Genomic DNA, 21,599 nt, shown 5'->3' with positions numbered 1-21,599 from the left:
AACTGGGTTTTCAACAGACCGTCGCTCTGAAACACGCTCTCTCTCCAGGGCTGCCTCGGGAGTATCTTCCAGGGCCGGATCAGACAAAAGTTCTACCCGGTACTCCTGGAGAGTCATCATCATATCCAAACCAGAAACTGGGTTGTCAAGGTCATGGTAAGAATCCGGAGTTGCCCTCCCAGGGTACCACCGGCTACTCGGCTGAGGTGGTTGAAAAGACCCGGGCGGAGAACGTTCCCGGCGGCTTCTCTCAATCTCAGACTCCGGAGTATTCCACAGAGCAGGATCTTCCCGAAGTCTGAGGCGGTACTCACGGAGCGTGATGGCTGAATTCATGTCAGAAACTGGGTCATAGTGGCCACAAACTGGGTGATAGTGGCCCAGACTCCGGTAGATACGCCTTTTCTCCGCTGCTGCTTCCGGAGTATCCGTAAAGGCTGGATTCGACAGAAGTTCCTCTCGGTATTCCTCCAGGCTTAAATCGGGATCCAAAATAGAAACTGGACTGTCCTGGGAATCAAAAAAAATTTCAGAAGTTCCCCTCGGATTGTCCGTAGGGCATGAACTTATGGGCATGAAGCCCACCTGGACTGATGATCTCGCCTAACTCATGGCCTTTGTATTCTGTCGCGCCTCACGCGCTCGACGCGCTCTCGAGGACCTTGGCATACCTTCAGGCTTCTTCCCCGGGAGCGCGGGGTTTGTGAGTCCTTAAGGCAAAATCACCTTCCAGGTAGAAAGGAGAAAAGACTGAACCGGAACTCCGGACTGGAGTTGTACACCGGAACACTCGGAACTGGAACGCACCGGACGGGTGCGCACTGGAGTGGGGCCTACTGGACTGGACACGCTGGAGTGGCCCCACTGGACTGGAACATACAAGAGTGAAACCCGCTGGGCTGGAACACACTGGAGCGGGACCCGCAGAACTGGAACCCCCTGGACCTAGTCTTCACCTACACTTGACTGCCTACCCCCTCGGGTTGGGCCTTCAGGTTCTGGCAGCCGGTAGGACTTACAGGAGCAGCAGGAATGAAGATCCAGGGGTGCCCCTGGGCACCTAGGCGAAGGCAAGGCAGACAAGCCGGAACTATCCGGGTTCTGGCAGCCAGCAGGAATCAACACAATGACTAGTAAGCTGGACCCAGGCTCATAGGGACACTGTACCCGGGCAACCCAGTCATACACAGGAACATACACAGAGCAAACTCAGGAGACTTGGAAGGCTAGACACCAGCTAACAACTAAGCTGTGCCCCAGCTAACAAGTCATGCCCTGGACCCAAACGCAGAAGACTAGCACGGCTTGACACAGGCTACAAGCCAGCGGGGCCTAAGCTGGCTAGTCTACACTAAGAACAAACACAGTCTTGGAATAGTGGCTAGCAGGGCGGCTAGGCTCACTCTAGGAACAAACACAATCTTGGAATAGTGGCTAGCAAGGGCGGCTAGTCTAACACTAGAAACAAACACAGACTTGGAAATGGCTAGCAGGACGGCTAGCTGACACGAGGAACAAACATGGTCTTGGAAATAGCTAGCAGGACAGCTGGCTGGCATGAGGAACAAACCCAGTCTTGGAAATAGCTTAGCAGGACGGCTAGCTGACATGAGGAACAAACATAGTCTTGGAAATAGCTAACCGGACAGCTAGCTGGCATGGGGAACAATCACGGGGAACTAGCAGAGCTATGCACAGGCAACAAGCCAGACGGTGCCTAAGCTAACTAGTCATACCTTGGAAACAAACATAGAGAACTAGTGGAGCTATGCACAGGCAACAAGCCAGACGGTGCCTTAGCTAACTAGTCATACCTTGGAAACAAACACAGAGAACTAGAAGAGCTAGGCACAGGCAACCAGCCAGACGGTGCCTTAGCTAACTAGTCATACCTTGGAAACAAACACATAGAACTAGTAAAGCTATGCACAGGCAACAAGCCACACGGTGCCTAAGCTAACTAGTCTGAACAAACATAAAACACTAGCAAGGCTATACACAGGCTATAAGCTACATGGTGCCTAAGCTAGCTAGTCAAACAAACATAAAACACTAGCAAAGCTATACACAGGCTATAAGCTACACGGTGCCTAAGCTAGCTAGTCAAACAAACATAAAACACTAGCAAAGCTATACACAGGCTAAGCTACATGGTGCCTAAGCTAGCTAGTCAAACAAACATAAAACACTAGCAAAGCTATACACAGGCTATAAGCTACACGGTGCCTAAGCTAGCTAGTCAAACAAACATAAAACACTAGCAAAGCTATACACAGGCTATAAGCTACACGGTGCCTAAGCTAGCTAGTCAAACAAACATAGAAACTCACACAGAGCAAACACTGACACCGGGTACAGAGCACTCTATACACCAGGACCTTTAGATGAGATGTCATTAGATGAGATGAGATACAAAGGCCAGGACTGTAGTCTTCAGGTGACTAATAAAGCCCATCCACACCAGAGCCACAGGTGCAGCAATCACCTTGCAACCAAACAGAGGCTTGACACTCAGAGCAGGCATCCCATAGAAAGTAACAGCGGGAGCCATCTTGGATACTGGCAGAGACGAAGAGGCGGCAGCCATCTTGGAAGAGGCATAGCCCACACAGGTGAGGTTCAGTAGGGCAATCAGCACACAGAGCCAGAGAGAACCTAAGACAGACACAAACACAGAGACAAGCAGAAGCCAGCACAGACACTGACTCCCAGAAACAGGGTAAGTCTGAAGGGTGGCACGGCCACAAACGGGACAGCATATAAGGACTGGATAAACAAAGCAAAAGTTTAAAGCAAATGCCCTTAATATGTACTACTTGGTAGCAATAATGAAACAGTGATAGAATATTCACACGGCAAGCAGCCCAAGGCAACAGATTTATTTTCCACTGAACCTAATTAACTTTGTTTAAACTTGGCGGCTAATACTGTGCTGAACTGGACAATGTTGGAACATTTAGACTGACGGACAGAACTTCTGCATGAAGGAAGCCTTCCCTCTTTATTCAATACCCCTCTGTGAAATAGTGAGAGTCAGAAAGACATTGTATATGAGAGAGAGAGAGAGTGTGTGTGTGTGTGACAGAGATACCTCCCTTCCTGTGTCTCTCTGGTGTCAGGCCCCCTCCCCTCTGTCTGTGGTGTCTGAGATTGCCACCACTGCACCCAAGCAATTGGTGTGCTGGAGGAGGGGGAGGGGGGAATGTGTTGGGGGGGTTCAGGTTGGAAGATGAGGGGTGCGGGGGGGTTCAGGAAGCGCTACCAGATGCGAGTGAGAGAGTGTGTGTGTGTGGGGGGGAGGGGTTCAGGAAGCGATGCCAGATGACTGAGTGTGTGTGTGTGTGGGGGGGAGGGCAGTGGGTTCAGGAAGCGCTGGCAGATGAGAGAGAGAGTGAGTGTGTGTGTATGGGGTTTCAGGAAGCGCTGTGAGATGACTGATAGTGTGTGTGTGTTTGTGTGTGTGTGTGGGGGGGGGGGGTTCAGGATGCGCTGCCAGATGGGAGAGAGTGAGTGTCTGTGTGTGTACGGGGTTTCCGGAAGCGCTGGCAGATGAGAGAGAGTGTATGTGGGGGGGAGAGGGGTTCAGGAAGCGCTGGCAGATGAGAGTGTGTGTGTGTGTTGGAGGGGTGTGTGTGGGGGGTGTGTGTTGGGGGTTTCAGCTTGGAAGAGGAGGGGTGTGTGGGGTTGTCTGTAAGTGCTGCGAGATGAGTGAATGAGTGTGTGGGGGGGTGGTTTATCAAGTGTTTCCACATGAGAGTGTGTGTGTGTGGTGGGGGGGCTTCAGGAAGCGCTGCCAGATGAGCGAGAGTATGTGTGTGTGTGTGTGGGGGGGGGGGGGTTCAGGAAGCGGTGCGATATGAGAGACTGAGTGTGTGTGTGTGTGGTGGGGGGGTTGCCACATGAGTGAGTGAGTGTGTATGTGGGGGGCAGGGATTTCAGGAAGCGCTGCCAGATGAGAGAGAGAGAGAGAGAGACTGAGTGTGTGTGTGTTGGGGGGGGGCGTTGAAGTGTGGCCAAATGAGAGCGAGTGTGGTTGTTTGGGGGGGGGGTCAGGAAACAGCCAGATGAGTGAGTGTGGGGGGGGGGCAGGGGTTTCAGGAAGCGCTGGCAGATGAGAGTGTGTGTGTGTTGGGGGGGTGTTGAGGAAGTGTGGCCAAATGAGAGTGAGTGTGTAAGTGTGGGGGGGGGGGGGGGGAAGGAAGCGGTGGCAGATGAGGATGTGAGTGTGTGTGTGTTGTATGGTTTAGTTTTTGGGGGGGAGGGAGGATTCTGCTTTTTAGAAGAAGTAATGAAGCGTGTCCGCGCGATGCCCCTCCTCCCGCCGCCATCCCACCCACAGCGATGCACCCGGTCGCCGCCATCCCACCCACCGTGGCCATGGCACCCACCATCGCGTAGTTTTGCTGGCGGGGGGCCCAAAATCCCGCCAGCAGAAGTCTTGTGTGTGTGCTGAGTCAGACTCCTCGAGCGATCTTCGGCGTTGCTAGCCTGTGCAGGGCGGGGTTCTTTGCATCTAACGTCCTTTCCCTACTCCTCCCTGTGCGTGTGTGCGATCCGTTGGTTTTTTTTCCCGCCCTCGACGTCATGAAGTTTGATGCGAGGGCGGGGCAGAGACGGCTGGCTGGCTTCACACCATGAATCCACGAACCCTTCAGGGAGTGTTTGAGTGACTTCAGAACGTTGTCTTCAGAACGTTCACGGTGAGTTTTATTATATTAGATTTACTACTCTACCTATGAAAAGTTATTCCATTATTATACTTCCTCTGTGTACATCTGTATACTACACAAGTGGGTATATTTGAAAATATAAGTGAGTTTAAATAAAAATGCTACCAACAATAAAGAACAATGTGGATACAGCAGCTCATAGGTTTGTTTGCTTTGTGTGTATGGCGATGACGGCTGTGCAAGGAAGGGGAAACAGAGACTACCCTGTCTTCAACTCCCTCCTTTCCTCCCTCCCACCCATACACACACGTACCATCCATCCACCTCTCCTTCAGTCCTGGATGTCCTCCCCACATATACCTTACATCATCCTGCTTGTCTAGTGGCTTGCTTCGGGGCAGGAAGGTCCCCACGCTTTCCTGCCCGCTGCCGCTGATCCTCTTGCTGCTGCCACTTGTTTAAAATAGCCGCCAAGAGTTGACGCGGGGCCACATGTTGGCCTGTGTGTGTCAATGACATACATCCCCACCAGCCCAACTAGAATCATTTAAAAACTTGCACCTTGACTCTGTATGAAACTTCACACTTTTCATTTAGGGTATCCTCAAGGGGGAGAGCATTTCCAAATGTATTCTCTTTGTCTATTGAGAAATGCCTTGTCCTTCAAGCATGTGGCTCTTCCCCTGTCACCTTCCTCCTTTCTGTTGTGAGCTTGGTTAGAGAGGCAGATAGTAGCAGAAAATCCCCAGGAAGATGAAGGGATTTGCCCCAGAAGTCTCCATTGGCCTCTGGACCTTGCATTGAAGAACACTGGTGTAGTTTGAAGGTGAGTGTATGTGTCTAGGTGTGAGCATTTACACTTCTAGGGCTCGATGGTTGGTGTAAGTGGTTGCACCTATGTGAATTTACTCAGCTGCATTAGGGAAAGGGAATGGGACTTGATATACAGCCTTTCTGTGGTTTTTGCAACTACATTCAAAGTGGTTTACATAGTATATACAGGTGCTCATTTATACCCTGGGCAATGGCGGGTTAAGTGACTTGCCCTGCTTGTCAGAAAGATACTGGGCCATATCCAGGCATTGGTATTGAATATGTGGGTCTGACCCACCAAGAGCTTGACGCCAAGATTTATGGGGGTCCCAGCTGATATTCAGTCTGGACCCTCATATGGGTATCGGTCAGGTGCCCCTCCCCTCCCCTCCATTCTGACACCCCTCCCTCCCAAAGAGCAGAGAAAAGCTTACCCCCTTTCCAACACCCCCTCTTTCTGAACAGCATTGAGCCCCCCCCAAACCCCCCCACCCCACTCCCTACAGGCCCCCTGGACCTACCTTACTAACCCCTGGTGGTCTAAGGCAGTGTTTCCCAAGTCCAGTCCTGGAGTACCCCTTGAAAATCAGGTCTTCAGGATATCCACATTAATATGCGTGAACTTGATTTGCATACAATGGCTTCATGCATATTCATTGTGGATATCCTGAAAACTATCTTCTCCATGCCCAGTTGCTACAGTTACTCCAGGACTGGACTTGGAAAACACTGGTCTAGGGCACTGCTGCAGCGGGGGCGGGTCGCCGCCACGCACCCCCCCCCTGGGTGCAGCACGGCGCCCCCCCTCCAGCGCGCACCCTCCCCCCCCGGAGCGCATTGTAACTTACTTTGGCAGCGAGGGGCAGGCGGGAGGACCAATCCGCCCTCGAGCCCATGTCGCTGGGAGCTGCGTCGGCTCCATTGGTTCCTTGCTCTCTCTGCCCCGGAACAGGAAGTAACCTGTTCCAGGGCAGAGGGAGCAAGGAACCAACGGAGACGACACCCCACCAGCGGCGTGCACCAGGGGCGAACCGCCCCACCCTTCCTACGCCACTGGTCTAGGGTCCTAAGGGCAGAAGCGATGCCTATTCACTCCTGCCTATCATAGCAATTTCAAAATGACTGCTGTGACCTCTAGTGGCAGTCTTGCAGTCCTAGCAGTAGCATCACAAGGCTGGTCCTTGAGGTCACAGCAGCCATTGTGGTGCCAGAGTGGAGATGGGAAGGACCCTAGTCCAAAAGGGGGTTAGTAAGATAGGTCCAGGGGGGGCTACATGGGCAGGTTCTTGGGGGCCCAAAGCTCCTCTGGGAGGGGGAGGAAGGCTTTCATTGCTCGGGGGGGGGGGGGGCATAAATAGGGTGGACATCCAATCTGCAGCCTGAAGTTATGCAGCTAGTAGCCAATATTCAGTGCCGCACAGCTAAGCAGCAAAAGTCAGGACTGCTTTTTACGTGTCTACCTTGCCACTTAGCTATGTGGGCACCGGCACTGAATATGGCCCATGCTGGCATAACTGCCAGCTCCTCCCTGACTCTGCCCCCTGGACCACCCAGATTCTGATTTGATTTATTAAAACTTAGTTAATCGCCTTTCGTCACAAGGATAATAAAGCAATGTACACAAATTTTGAAAAACAGTAAAAATAGGTAGCTAAGATTACCTGCTGAACAGGATCCTTTAGACGGTCTACGCGAGTAAAGGTGTTCTAGAAACTATGGGGTAAGAAAAGAGTTAGAACAGAGCTGTGTCTTCTTCCTGATTGACAGGGTGTGAGGCTATATCCCTTGCAGGAAAAAACTGGGTTGTTGTAAATACCGTCTTTGGGGTTTCTTGACTTTGGCTCCAGATCCCCAGCCACTGCACCTCTTAGGGGACTAAGGTTCTTGCTCTGAGTCCCTGGCCGTTTCCTTATTACCAATGCAAGGGGACATAATTTAATTATTACCATCCTGGCTGCAGCAATTTCTTATCTACTGAAAGAAAGGTCTCTGATCAGCACAGTCTATGACTCTAAAGTACTGGGAGTGGGAACCAGCCACAGAGCCTGGAAAGCTGCCGGACTGCTTCAGGTGAACACTGGAATGGGGAAACAGTCCACCACCAACCCCTACAGAGAGCAGTAGGAAAAGAAGTGCTACACAATTCACCCCGAGAAGGAGCTAGAGTTCCAAATGATCAGTCAAGATAAAGCTTCAAACAACCAGACATGTCTCTGGGGAGAGCCAGCTTTGCATTGAGCGCAGTAGCCTAAAGAATTAGAGAGGAAAATATAAGAGACGGTATATGTTGCTAACTTGCTTGTACCTGTTCGATGATTCATGTAAATAATTGGTCTGAAACCTTGTCCCACTTATCTGAAGTCCAAGTCTGAGTAAACCCTTCACGGTTTGGAACAGATATCCATATGTGGACTGTCTTATTGACTGTAGAGATGTGCTGAGCAAGTGGATTAAAGTGCCGGTCAGACTCCCAACTTTTGCTAGTCCCAGCCCTGACTCCAAACCAGACTAAGCACTCTAAGTAACTGCCCTGATGTTCACTGGGCAACCTAGGGTTACCATATACATAGATTATACATTTTACTCAGATGTGGGAAATCCAGCTATAACTCGGGCTATCTGAGCCAAATGTGTAACAGATGCTCTCTCTATATATATGTATCTTAGGCACAGAAACCCCAATATTATATCATTTAAAACTAATTCGATGTTCTTGCATATAAAGTAAAAAAAAAAAAGTGCACATGATTGTACATATTATTTTTAACTTTTCCCTGATCATCACTGACTTAATTCTGTTCCTCATTCATTTCATTTCTGCATTTTATCTTATTATTTTAATTCAACCATTTATTATATTACCTTATTTATGTTATCTTACTATATTTTATATTGCTTTTATAATCCAACCATTAATTACATTATGGCATGAATGTTTATGTATGATCTGAATTCATAACTGTATTTATAACTGTATTTCTATATGTTTTTATGTTAGACCCCTGAGGCAGGTGCTTGTGCGCCGAAACACGGCCCGTGTCGGGTCTTTTTCACAATAAAGGATGGCTATTATCTCTTTCTTGAGGGCCCAGTGGTGCTTTTTCTGTCTGTGTTGTATACTTGTATGCTGTAATACCCTCTCTTTTGTTACTGTGAAACTGAAATTGGGCCATATCACATTTCAGTAGCAGTGGTGTAATCACGGGTGGACCCCACCCAGTTTCGATTCAGGCCCACCCAGTGGCGGAGCATATCATTAGTGTAGCTGGCGGGGGATCCTCAGGCCTCACCAGCTGAACAGTCGTCTCTGGAATTCCCCCTCCCCCACACTTCCCCAGGCAATCTCATCCCCGGAGAAGTCAGCAGTACATTTCCAGCTGCCAACATTGGCACGCACCCCTCCTGCGCATGCTCAGTTCAATCGGCACCCCTGTGCATGTGGGGAGATACTGGTTAAACTGAGCATGCGTGGGGGGGGGGCAGTGCCGATGTCAGCAGCTGTCACGTGCACGAGGACCTTGGCACACTGTCAGGCTTCTTCCCCAGAAGCACTGGTTTTGTGAGTCCTTGGGCCACTACCGTGGAGCGGCAGTGGCAGGCAAGATCTCCTACAAGGTAGAGCTGAGACAAGACTGGACCGGAACTCCGGACTGGAGTTCTACACCGGAACACTCGGAACTGGAACGCACCGGACGGGTGCGCACTGGAGTGGGGCCCGCTGGACTGGACACACTGGAGTGGCCCCACTGGACAGGAACATACAGGAGTGAAACCCGCTGGACTGGAACACACTGGAGCGGAACCCGCGGAACTGGAACACCCTGGACCTAGGCTTCACCTACACTTGACTGCCTTCCCCCTCGGGTTGAGCCCTCAGGTTCTGGCAGCCGGTAGGACTTACAGGAACAGCAGGAATAAAGGTCCAGGGGTGCCCCCTGGCACCTAGGCGAAGGCAAGGCAGAGAAAGTCGGGGTTCCGGCAGCAGGCAGATTCAAAGCAAATGGTCAGGACAAGGAACAAGACTACAGCTGGAGCCTCAGTGCCAAGGAGTACTGGCAACAGATAGAACAAGGGCAGAAGCTCCAGAAGCAAAAGAAACACACACAGAAAACCAGCAGGCTAAACACAAGAAGACTAGTCCACTGTACAAGCTAGTAGGAAAGCTATGCCCAAGCAAACCAGTCATACACACGAAACATACATAAAGCAAAACACAGGAAAGCTGTACACAGGCTGATAATGCAAAGCTGTGCCCAAGCTAACAAGTCATGCACTGGAAACATACACAGAGCAAACTCAGAAGACCTGTAAAGCTATACACCAGCTAACAACAAAGCTGTGCCCAAGCTAACAAGTCATGCACTGGAAACATACACAGAGCAAACTCAGAAGACCTGTAAGGCTATACACCAGCTAACAACAAAGCTGTGCCCAAGCTAACAAGTCATGCACTGGAAACATACACAGAGCAAACTCAGGAGACTAGTAAAGCTGAACACAAGCTAACAAACAGACGGGGCCTAAGCTGGCTAGTCTAACACTAGGAACAAACACAGAGGACAAGCAGAGCTAAGCACAGGCAACAAGCCAGGCGGTGCTTAAGCTAACTAGACATGCACAGGAAACAAACATAGAAACTCACACAGAGCAAATACAGAAGGGCTGGAAACCCACAAGCGATAAACACAGAAGGGCAGAAACCCACAGGCGATAAACACAGAAGGGCTGAAACCCACAGGCGATAAACACAGAAGGGCTGAAAACCCACAGGCGATAAACACAGAAGGGCTGAAAACCCACAGAAGGGTAGGAGACCCACAGAGTAAAAGACAAGGAAAGCAAATGGTGCTAACAGCACACTAACCTCGGGACCTCAGGCACTGCGGAGGAAATGGCAATGCAAAGGCCAGGACTGTAGTTTTCAGATGACTAATAAAGCCCAACACCAGAGCCACAGGTGCAGCAATCACCTTGCAACCAAACAGAGGCTTGACACTCAGAGCAGGCAGCCCATAGAAAGTAACAGCGGGAGCCATCTTGGATACTGGCAGAGACGAAGAGGCGGCAGCCATCTTGGAAGAGGCATAGCCCATACAGGTGAGATTCAGTAGGGCAATCAGCACACAGAGCCAGAGAGAAACTAAGACAGAGACAGACACAGAGACCAGCAGAAGCCAGCACAGACACTGACTCCCAGAAACAGGGTAAGTAGGAGGGTGGTCACGGCCACAGCCGTGACAGTACCCCCTCCTCAAGACCCCCCTCTCGGTCTCCCTGAGGAGGTCAGGTTTCCAGGGGTAACTGTGGGGAAACCTTCTGATCGATTTCAACCCCCAGACATGGATCACTGGACTAGAAGTCACAAAGAAGTTCAAAACTGGCAGACAGGAGCGGAACTTGTCAACAGGAGGCTCCTTCCAATCACCGCTGGGCCAACTCAGGAACTTGAATGCATCAAGAGGAACCACATTCAAAAGGCACCCTTCTCCGAGGGAACCCAGACTGAACTCAGGAAGCAAACCGGGACTGGGACCCGGACTAGAGTCAAAAAGCAAACCGGGCCTGGAACCCAGGCGTGCGTCAGGAGCTTGACTGGAACTGGAACTCAGAGCCGGTTCAGCATCTTGGCTGGAAGTGGAACTAGGAACGGACTCAGCATCTTGGCTGGAACTGAAGCTTGGAGCAGGGTCAGCATCTTGGCTGGAAGTGGAACTAGGAACGGACTCAGCATCTTGGCTGGAACTGAAGCTTGGAGCAGGGTCAGCATCTTGGCTGGAACTGGAGCTCGGAGCAGACTCAGCGTCTTGGCTGGAACTGGAGCTAGGAGCAGGGTCAGCATCTTGGCTGGAACTGGAACTCGGAGTAGGATCAGCATCTTGGCTGGAACTGGAACTTGGAAATGATTCAGCTGCAGGGCTGGACACACCCCTCTGGCCGGACTGGGACGTCTCTCTAGCATTAGCTTTAGGCGGCGTCCGCCGAGCAGGTTTCAAGAGGAGACGGCCCTGGTATCCCCAGAGCATGCTAGCAGGCTGAAATGCAGAAAATGGGTTTCTCCGGGCCCCAAGCCGTTGAACACACCTTCTCTCAGCTATTGCTTCGGAGGTCTTCTCCCAGGCTGAATCAAAACAAGGTCTATCACAGTCCTCTTGGAACGTCATCTCATCTTCAAGAGCAGACTCAATATCTTGGCTGACCTCTGCACTCGATGCAGATTCAGCATCTTGACTGGAACTGGAGCTAGGAGCAGGGTCAGCATCTGGGCTAGAACTGGAACTTGGAACAGAAGTTGAACCGGGACTGGGACCCGGACTGGAATCAGAGTCTTGACTGGAACAAAAATTCTGAACAGGAGTTGAACCGGGACTGGGACCCGGACTGGAATCAGAGTCTTGACTGGAACAAAAATTCTGAACAGGAGTTGAACCGGGACTGGAACCCGGACTGGAATCAGAAGCTTGACTGGCAGGGCCCCTCAAACTGGACTCAGGAGCTTGGCTGGGAGCGCCCCGCGAACTGGACTTTAACTGAGGCTCGGTCTGAAGCACCACTCGAACTGGCCTTAGGAGCTTGATAGGAGGTGCCCTCTGGACTGGAAGCGGCGGTGCCACCTGAACCACCCTGTGGACTGGCATCGGAGGCTTGGTTAGAAGCCCCCCTCGAACTGGACTCAGTGGCTTGACTGGACGGGTCACTTGAACAAGAACCGGAGACTTGACCCGAAGCGCCACTTGCACAGGAATCTGAGGCTCCATCGAAGGCTTCCCTCGGACTGGACTCGGAGACTTCAAAGGGCGTGCCACTTGAACTAGGACTGGAGGCTCGACCTGGAGCGCCACTTGCATAGGAATCTGAGGCTCCATCAGAAGCACCCCACGGACTGGACTCAGAGGTTTCAGAGGGCGTGCCAGTTGAACGAGGACTGGAGGCTCGACCTGGAGCACCACTTGAACAGGAATCCGAGGCTCCATCGAAAGCCTCCCTCGGACTGGACTCGGAGCCTTAAGTGGCATCGTTACTTGGACTGCAATTGGAGGTTCAGTATGAAGCATCCCCTGGACTGGACTCAGTGACTTAGGAGGCAGCGCTACTTGAACTGGGGTCAGGGGCTTGGTAGGAAGTACCCCTTGGACCGGCTTAGGAGCTTGGCTGGACTTGACATCCCGAACAGGAGCTGAACTGCGAGGGGCACCCCGATTGTTCTGTACCACCCGCTGGGAAGCCCCGAGCATGGGCCTTCCACAGCGTATTCGTTCAGCCTCCGCTTCTGGAGTATCCCGCAGGGCTGGCTCCTCGAGGAGTCTGTAGCGGTATTCATAAAGCTGAGTCAACGGATCAATATCCGAAACTGGGCTATGGCGGACCCTACACCTCTGGAGACGCTTTCGCTCAGCTGCCGCTTCCAAGTATCTCTCAGGGTTGGATCAGACAAAAGTTTCTTCCGGTAGTCGCGGAGGGTCAAAAAACGATTCACAGAAAAAATTGGGTTGATATAGGGATCGGACCACAAATTAAGGACTACCTCCGGATGGTTCGTGAGGAACTCGAACATGGACGGTAGTCCCCGCTGGGCAGATGATCTTGCCGGACTCATGGCCTTTGCATTCTGTCACGTGCACGAGGACCTTGGCACACTGTCAGGCTTCTTCCCCAGAAGCACTGGTTTTGTGAGTCCTTGGGCCACTACCGTGGAGCGGCAGTGGCAGGCAAGATCTCCTACAAGGTAGAGCTGAGACAAGACTGGACCGGAACTCCGGACTGGAGTTCTACACCGGAACACTCGGAACTGGAACGCACCGGACGGGTGCGCACTGGAGTGGGGCCCGCTGGACTGGACACACTGGAGTGGCCCCACTGGACAGGAACATACAGGAGTGAAACCCGCTGGACTGGAACACACTGGAGCGGAACCCGCGGAACTGGAACACCCTGGACCTAGGCTTCACCTACACTTGACTGCCTTCCCCCTCGGGTTGAGCCCTCAGGTTCTGGCAGCCGGTAGGACTTACAGGAACAGCAGGAATAAAGGTCCAGGGGTGCCCCCTGGCACCTAGGCGAAGGCAAGGCAGAGAAAGTCGGGGTTCCGGCAGCAGGCAGATTCAAAGCAAATGGTCAGGACAAGGAACAAGACTACAGCTGGAGCCTCAGTGCCAAGGAGTACTGGCAACAGATAGAACAAGGGCAGAAGCTCCAGAAGCAAAAGAAACACACACAGAAAACCAGCAGGCTAAACACAAGAAGACTAGTCCACTGTACAAGCTAGTAGGAAAGCTATGCCCAAGCAAACCAGTCATACACACGAAACATACATAAAGCAAAACACAGGAAAGCTGTACACAGGCTGATAATGCAAAGCTGTGCCCAAGCTAACAAGTCATGCACTGGAAACATACACAGAGCAAACTCAGAAGACCTGTAAAGCTATACACCAGCTAACAACAAAGCTGTGCCCAAGCTAACAAGTCATGCACTGGAAACATACACAGAGCAAACTCAGAAGACCTGTAAGGCTATACACCAGCTAACAACAAAGCTGTGCCCAAGCTAACAAGTCATGCACTGGAAACATACACAGAGCAAACTCAGGAGACTAGTAAAGCTGAACACAAGCTAACAAACAGACGGGGCCTAAGCTGGCTAGTCTAACACTAGGAACAAACACAGAGGACAAGCAGAGCTAAGCACAGGCAACAAGCCAGGCGGTGCTTAAGCTAACTAGACATGCACAGGAAACAAACATAGAAACTCACACAGAGCAAATACAGAAGGGCTGGAAACCCACAAGCGATAAACACAGAAGGGCAGAAACCCACAGGCGATAAACACAGAAGGGCTGAAAACCCACAGGCGATAAACACAGAAGGGCTGAAACCCACAGGCGATAAACACAGAAGGGCTGAAAACCCACAGGCGATAAACACAGAAGGGCTGAAAACCCACAGAAGGGTAGGAGACCCACAGAGTAAAAGACAAGGAAAGCAAATGGTGCTAACAGCACACTAACCTCGGGACCTCAGGCACTGCGGAGGAAATGGCAATGCAAAGGCCAGGACTGTAGTTTTCAGATGACTAATAAAGCCCAACACCAGAGCCACAGGTGCAGCAATCACCTTGCAACCAAACAGAGGCTTGACACTCAGAGCAGGCAGCCCATAGAAAGTAACAGCGGGAGCCATCTTGGATACTGGCAGAGACGAAGAGGCGGCAGCCATCTTGGAAGAGGCATAGCCCATACAGGTGAGATTCAGTAGGGCAATCAGCACACAGAGCCAGAGAGAAACTAAGACAGAGACAGACACAGAGACCAGCAGAAGCCAGCACAGACACTGACTCCCAGAAACAGGGTAAGTAGGAGGGTGGTCACGGCCACAGCCGTGACAGCAGCAGTGGCTGGAAATACACTGATGACTGCCGTGAGGATGAGACTCCTTGGGGGGGGGGGGGGATGACTCAAGAGAGGATTCTTCAGCTGGTGGGGTGGGGCCCAGGGATCCCCGCCAGTCAAGATATTAATTTTTACTGCTTTGGGAGGGGGGGGGGGGGAGCAAGCAGAGAGGAAATATGTGGGTCATGCCCACCCAAAAATTGAGGTCTGGCTACACTGCTGTTCAGTAGTATTTTAGAAAAAGATCTGCTGAAGTAGAATCTTTTCTAAAATACATGCAGGAGTTGATCTGTGTGCACACGCTACTCAGGGCAAGAGCAACCATTTTACAACTGTCAATGTCTACAACAGCACACAGAACTAGTCAACATATACATATCTAAGTGTCAGTACTTACATGTATCAGTTGGTATTGAAGAGCCTAGACGTGAATGTTACACATCTAAATGCTCCCAAGTACAGAGCCCGCAATCATCTGGCACAATCGATGTTGTGTGCTGTGTTGGAAGGTGTGGGGGGGGGGACAATGTATGGTGTCAGGGGAGGACACTGGAGGATTAAGGGTGCGGCCTCCCCTAATCCCTCTTGTAGAGTGCAGCCCAAACGAGCACTTTTACAAAACCTATACGTACCTGAAAGCAGATGTAAATCCTAACAATCATGGTGATTGCATTCCCCTTCTGAAATGAGGAGTACAGGTGTATTTTTAGGTCCTACCCAAATCAAATTCTCTTACCACATGAGTGTATTGCAAATTTGCACATATAAATTCCAGCTTTCTAAAACTGGAGATTCAACATTTATAAATTGCAAATAGGCCTTCTAAAATAGGGGACAAAGTGCCACTGTATACAGGAATAGTCTGAACCATGTAAATTTGACGTTACAAATTATTCCCTAGGCGTTTTACTAAAAAATAACCTAAGAGTACATCAGCATTTGTGCGCTTACAAAAACATATAGCTACCTATGTTGTCTTTATATAATAGGCTTTGAATAGATGCTGTTTGTAACAGGATGCTTATTTGTGAAGTACAAAAATTAGGCCTTACATGTGTACAATACTTAACCAGAATGCAATTCATTGGGAATTCTTACACTCATTTATTTCAAAATACAGCAAGCCCTCATTATATGGCTATTCACTTCAAGGAACTGCAGTATACAGGAATTTATATTTTGGGAGCTGAACCTGATATGCCAACAGCAGAGAGTATAGAATGAGCTTTCTTTATTTTACAACATCTTAAATATCAGAACTCAACATGAGACAAGGCGGTACATGTCAAAAGTTGGGCATGATAATTAAGAAAAAATTCCTTAAGAAGTGAAAAGTGTCTGATAACAAAACAGCAAAGTGTGCTCTAGATTAAGCTGCATCCTCTGATAGGCACCTTTTATTCTTGATTAGTATCCAGAAGTAGTTGCCCGAGTGTGCATAGCAATTTATCTCCAGGATTTTAATGGAAATCAATGGGAAACTAGGACTCAATTTACAGATTTCAGATGCACAGAAGTGTCCCTGTCTTCTGTACATCAAGGGATTACTGTAGAGGTACTTTGCATATTTTTTGTGCAATTCAGTTAAGACTGGGCTTTGGTGTGAGCAAATAAATGTTTTCATAAAAATAATCCAGCCCCCATTTTTGGTGCCGTTCCTTGAATGCATCAACCTTTTCAAGATGCTTAATGCAGCAAAATGTGCCTGTAAAGGAACAAAAAATTACAAGTTACATTATTACAGTAAGTGGGGATTTTAGCTTGATAATACCAAATCTGCAAAGTCACAATAGATAGCTATTCCAAGGCTGTTTTGATGTTATCTTACTGTAGCATAATTCCACTTCCCAGGACTAGCCCTAGCACATTCCTCCTTTCCTCCCTCTGAAGGTCTTACTCTAGCTCTCTCCCTCCCTTCCAGGTACTCTGTTTCCCCTTACTCTCCCCAGGACTGAACTCCAGCATTCCTCCTCAGATCAGATGAGGCCAGGCATCACCACACACAGTAGCAGCCACAGGATGAGTCCAGCAATTTCTCTGCCCAAAATTCACCCTCCCTGCTCATCACAGCGACTCAACTCAAGGAGGAGAGAAGCAGCTACAGAAGACCACTCTTGTCTAGTGTTGCTGGAGATAGGCTTCCATTTGTCGTGCCAGGCCCTCATCAGTTTGCACTATACAGCGAGGTAGTAAACAATCTTTCAACTTAGCAGCACAGAAAACCAGTAGAGAGAAGTGGAGGAGGACCAGAGCAAAATCCAGTGCAGCTGGGGAAGGTTATTAGGGTTGGGGGCCTTAAGGCTAGCAGCGCGACAGTTGAGCTTCCCGCCACACTGCAGCAGTGATAGACCTCAGCTGCAACAGGCACTTGACAAGCAGAAATCAGGACAGGACTGGACCTGACCTATCAGCTCAGCAGCCGCTCTGTTTTCCTTCATACTATTCGCAGGTGGTGCCATGATGCATGTGCAGTCCAAGACAGCCAGAAAGCCTATCAGCACACAGGCTGTTGTGGTGGCACTAAGCTATTGGCTGGCAGAACTGGCTATTGGCTGGGGAGGGGATGAGGGAAAATTGGGAAACTGCAGCTGGAGGGCTAAAATCTGAACAAATATCAGAGTATTATCTGAAACAAATAAACAATCGGGAGTGTGTAAACCCTACTGAAGGGGTGGAGAAGAGAGTTTCTGCAGTGACAACACAGGTTAGGGTAACTTGGCTTAGGGGACTGCTTTGCCATCAACTATATGGCTCTGTATGAGCCCATGTTAAAAGCAATGAGTCATGTATCACTACTTCATAATTACAGGATCTAAGTTATTTGCTCAGGATCTAGGGATAGCTAAAATTATAGACAGGGGAGGGCAAACATAGCAAGTATCCCCAACAAGGAGGAATTTACCTGCCAATGGACTTAGCAGATTTATGAACTGCAGAAGGACAAATCAATTGTAAGCAAGAGTTAAATGCTAGAAATGAAATTTAAATCAGTATAGAAATGTGTAATTTGGAAAATGCTAAAATATTTCCACATTCTAAGAGAGACTGTAGTTGAATCTGACAAAAAAAAAATCTTTATTGTGAAACTGCCACAGGGAGTATATTATTTAGGTTCAGGCATACAAATCAAATCTGATTTTCAATTTTTAATTGTGTAACTCACCAAATAATTTGTCAACTTCAACATCTGGAACATAAAATGGTGGCCCTGCAACACAGAGGCAAGTAAACATTAATTTTTCAAACCCTATACTAACAAGGTATATAAAATAATGAGTGGAGTAGAATGGAATGGGTAGATGTGAATCTCTTGTTTACTCTTTCCAAAAATACTACGACTAGGGGGTACACAACGAAGCTACAAAGTAGTAAATTTAAAACGAATTGGAGAAAATGTTTCTTCACTCAACATGTAATTAAACTCTGGAATTTGTTGCCAGAGAATGTCATAAAAGCAGATAGCTTAGCGGGGTTTAAAAAAGGTTTGGATATCTTCCTGCAAGAAAAGTTCATAAGCCATTATTAAAGTGGACTTGGCAAAATCCATTGCTTATTTCAAGGATAATCAGCATAAAATGCATTGTACTGTTTTGGGATCTTGCCAGGTACTTGTGACCTGGATTGGCCACTGTTGGAAACAAGATACTGGGCTTGATGGACCTTCGGTCTGTCCCAGTATGGCAACACTTATGTACTTAAGTTGAAAAGTGCTCACCTATGAAAGAATATGTAGAAGAAAAGATTTACTATTCAAAATTTAGATGCCACTTTGGTGAAAGAGAATTTAGCTCTTAAGAATAAAATGGAGGCACTTGAGAATGAGGCATGTTCATCTAATGGGAGATGATATGGGAAATTGGTTGAAGAAGAATATGATGGGGAACCGTGCATCAATGTGTGTATGAGGGTGTTGTGTGATTCTTCAGTGGAGGAGTGGTATTTGGTGGAGGTCTTTGTACAATGGTACAATGAAGAATTGAAAAAACTAAAAACACAATCCAGGAAACTTGAACGAGCATGGAAAAAAGCAAAAGATACACAAACAATCAATGCATGGAAGCAAAATCAAAGAATATACAAATACGCAACAAGACAAGCCAAAAGGTTATACTACAAAACCAAAATAGGGCCTGACTACAAAGACACAAAAAAACTATACCAATTCATGAACAAACTATCAGACATCACCTCGGTCACCGCAACCAACACAGACATCCCACCTGCAGACAAACTTGCCAAATACTTCAAAGAAAAAAATTCGCCTATTAGTAACGGATGAACGGTTGAGAGAATGCGGGTATAGAATAGTTCTTTGGGGTTACATGTCTAAAGCGCAGTTGGCTCATGTGTTAGAGACGGTTGATGCTGCTTGTTCTAAGTGTGGGGGGGGGGGGGTCATAGTTCCTTCTACCACGCGTTGTGGCAGTGTCCAGGGGTGCGAGCATTTTGGCAGCGGGTCCGGGGGTTTCTGATCAAACTTGGGAATAAAATTGAGGGCACGGAGGGACAGTTTTTGCTAGACCATCCATGGGCTTTTGCCTCTTTGAGTACTCCTGCAATTCTGCTATGCAGAAAGCTGAGTTTGGTAGCTCGAAAGTGTATAATGCAATATTGGACCTCTTCGGAAGCGCCCGCTTACTGGCATTGGCGTAATCAGGTGCACCTTTTAGCATCTTGGGAGGCTAGAGATTCCAAGATGTTGCCTAAACGTAGAAAACAATTTCTTCAGATCTGGATGCCTTATCTTCAGATTCTAAGTCCAAGGGGTCGGAGTTTACTTATTAATGCTTGTTGATCTTGGTTGTGGAGTGGGTGGGTGGGTGGGGGGGGGGTTCCACCTCCTCTCTGCTTTGTAATAAGCTGCTTTCCATAGAGTACAGAGGTCGCCACATAATCTGTAGCCTGTTAAACAGTTCTGGATTATTGGTACTGTTGTACTTCCTTGAATTTATACGGAGGTTTTGGAATTTGAGTGGTACAGGGGTGGGATGGAGGGGATGGGAAGGGGAGGGGAGAGATGGGGGGGGTATGGGTAGTTTATAAGCTGTATGGTTCATGCATAGTATTTTATTGTTTGTAAGTTGGCATTATTGTGTATGCTTACTTTGAGTTATCAATAAAATTTACTTTAAAAAAAAAAAATTGTAAACCTACGTAACACACTACCTCAAAACATCACTGGCATCAAAAACTTCATCGAGTGTTTGGACCCAACCCCTGGGGAATACCCTGCGGACAGACTCTGGACAAACTTCGCTCCCCTCACAGCTCAACCAAGTGCTTAACAGGTTCTCTAAGACTCACTGCAAATTGGATACCTGCCCCAGTTACCTATTAAAATCCGCTCCCCACCGCTTCATAGTAGACCTCACATCCCACTTAAACTATATGCTCCAACATGGTCTCTTCCCTAAGGAAAACGGCAACATCCTACTCACACCAATACCAAAAGATACCAAGAAAAAAACAGACGATATCACCAACTACCGCCCAGTGGCTTCAATCCCACTGGTAGTCAAACTGATAGAAAGTGTGGTAACAAAACAACTCACAGATTACACAAACAAATTCACAATACTCCACGAATCACAATCAGGATTCTGCTCCAACTACAGCTCCAAAACAGTACTATTCACCCTACTAGCCAAATTCAAACAAGAAATTGCAACAGGCAAAAGCGTACTTCTCCTACAATTCGACATGTCTAGTGCGTTCGACATGGTGAACGAGTGAAACCTTTTTTCCCGAGGGAAATATTTCGCAACCTGGTGCAATCCATGGTACTAAGCCATCTAGACTACTGTAACGGAATATATGCGGAATGTAAAGAACAAATCATTCAAAAACTCCAAACTGCTCAAAACACAGCAGCCAGGCTTATATTCGGAAAAACAAGATTCGAAAGTGCCAAACCTCTACGAGAAAAACTACACTGGCTCCCAATCAAAGAACGCATCACGTTCAAAATCTGCACCCTGGTTCACAAAATTATTTACGGCAATGCCCCGGGATACATGACAGACCTCATAGACCTACCAAACAGGAACACAACAAGATCAACACGAACATACCTAAATCTCCACCATCCAAGTTGCAAAGGACTCAAATACAAATCAACCTATGCATCCAGCTTCTCTTACATAAGCACGCAACTATGGAATGCTCTACCAATCACCATGAAATCAACATATGACCACCTAAACTTCCGGAAACTCCTAAAGACTAACCTATTCGAAAAGGCATACCCTAACGATCCAACCTAAATGCCTTAACCTGCAACACAAGAAGATATAAGCTCATAGTGGACATAACCTGCCTTTAACCTAACTTTGTATTTGTTCATACCGGTATTGGCGATCACCTCTACTACTACTACTACTACTACTATTTAGCATTTCTATAGCGCTACAAGGCATACGCAGCGCTGTACAAACATAGAAGAAAGACAGTCCCTGCTCAAAGAGCTTACAATCTAATAGACAAAAAATAAATAAAGTAAGCAAATCAAATCAATTAATGTGAACGGGAAGGAAGAGAGGAGGGTAGGTGGAGGCGAGTGGTTACAAGTGGTTACGAGTCAAAAGCAATGTCAAAGAGGTGGGTTTTCAGTCTAGATTTAAAGGTGGCCAAGGATGGGGCAAGACGTAGGGGCTCAGGAAGTTTATTCCAGGCGTAGGGTGCAGCGAGACAGAAGGCGCGAAGTCTGGAGTTGGCAGTAGTGGAGAAGGGAA

At 48.6% G+C, this 21,599-nt stretch overlaps 2 protein-coding genes across 3 annotated transcripts in view; one reads left to right on the top strand and one right to left on the bottom strand.

Moving 5' to 3' along the window:
• The window catches only part of KIF13A (kinesin family member 13A), an 818,528-nt gene that overhangs the window by 309,070 nt on the left and 487,859 nt on the right, over window positions 1-21,599 (top strand).
• LOC115475582 (thiopurine S-methyltransferase-like) overlaps window positions 15,955-21,599 on the bottom strand; it is a 93,971-nt gene continuing 88,326 nt past the window's right edge. For both annotated transcript variants that reach the window (XM_030211424.1, XM_030211434.1), the window contains exons 8-9: window positions 18,032-18,076; window positions 15,955-16,573 (exon numbers count right to left, since the gene is read on the bottom strand). In XM_030211424.1, coding sequence (XP_030067284.1) covers window positions 16,449-16,573; window positions 18,032-18,076 — 170 coding nt within the window. In that variant the 3' untranslated portion in view covers window positions 15,955-16,448. The remainder of the gene's footprint in view (window positions 16,574-18,031; window positions 18,077-21,599) is intronic.

This window comes from Microcaecilia unicolor, chromosome 1, assembly GCF_901765095.1.
Source record: "Microcaecilia unicolor chromosome 1, aMicUni1.1, whole genome shotgun sequence".
Classification (NCBI taxonomy): Eukaryota; Metazoa; Chordata; class Amphibia; order Gymnophiona; family Siphonopidae; genus Microcaecilia; species Microcaecilia unicolor.
This window is presented reverse-complemented; position numbering and strand designations above follow the sequence as displayed.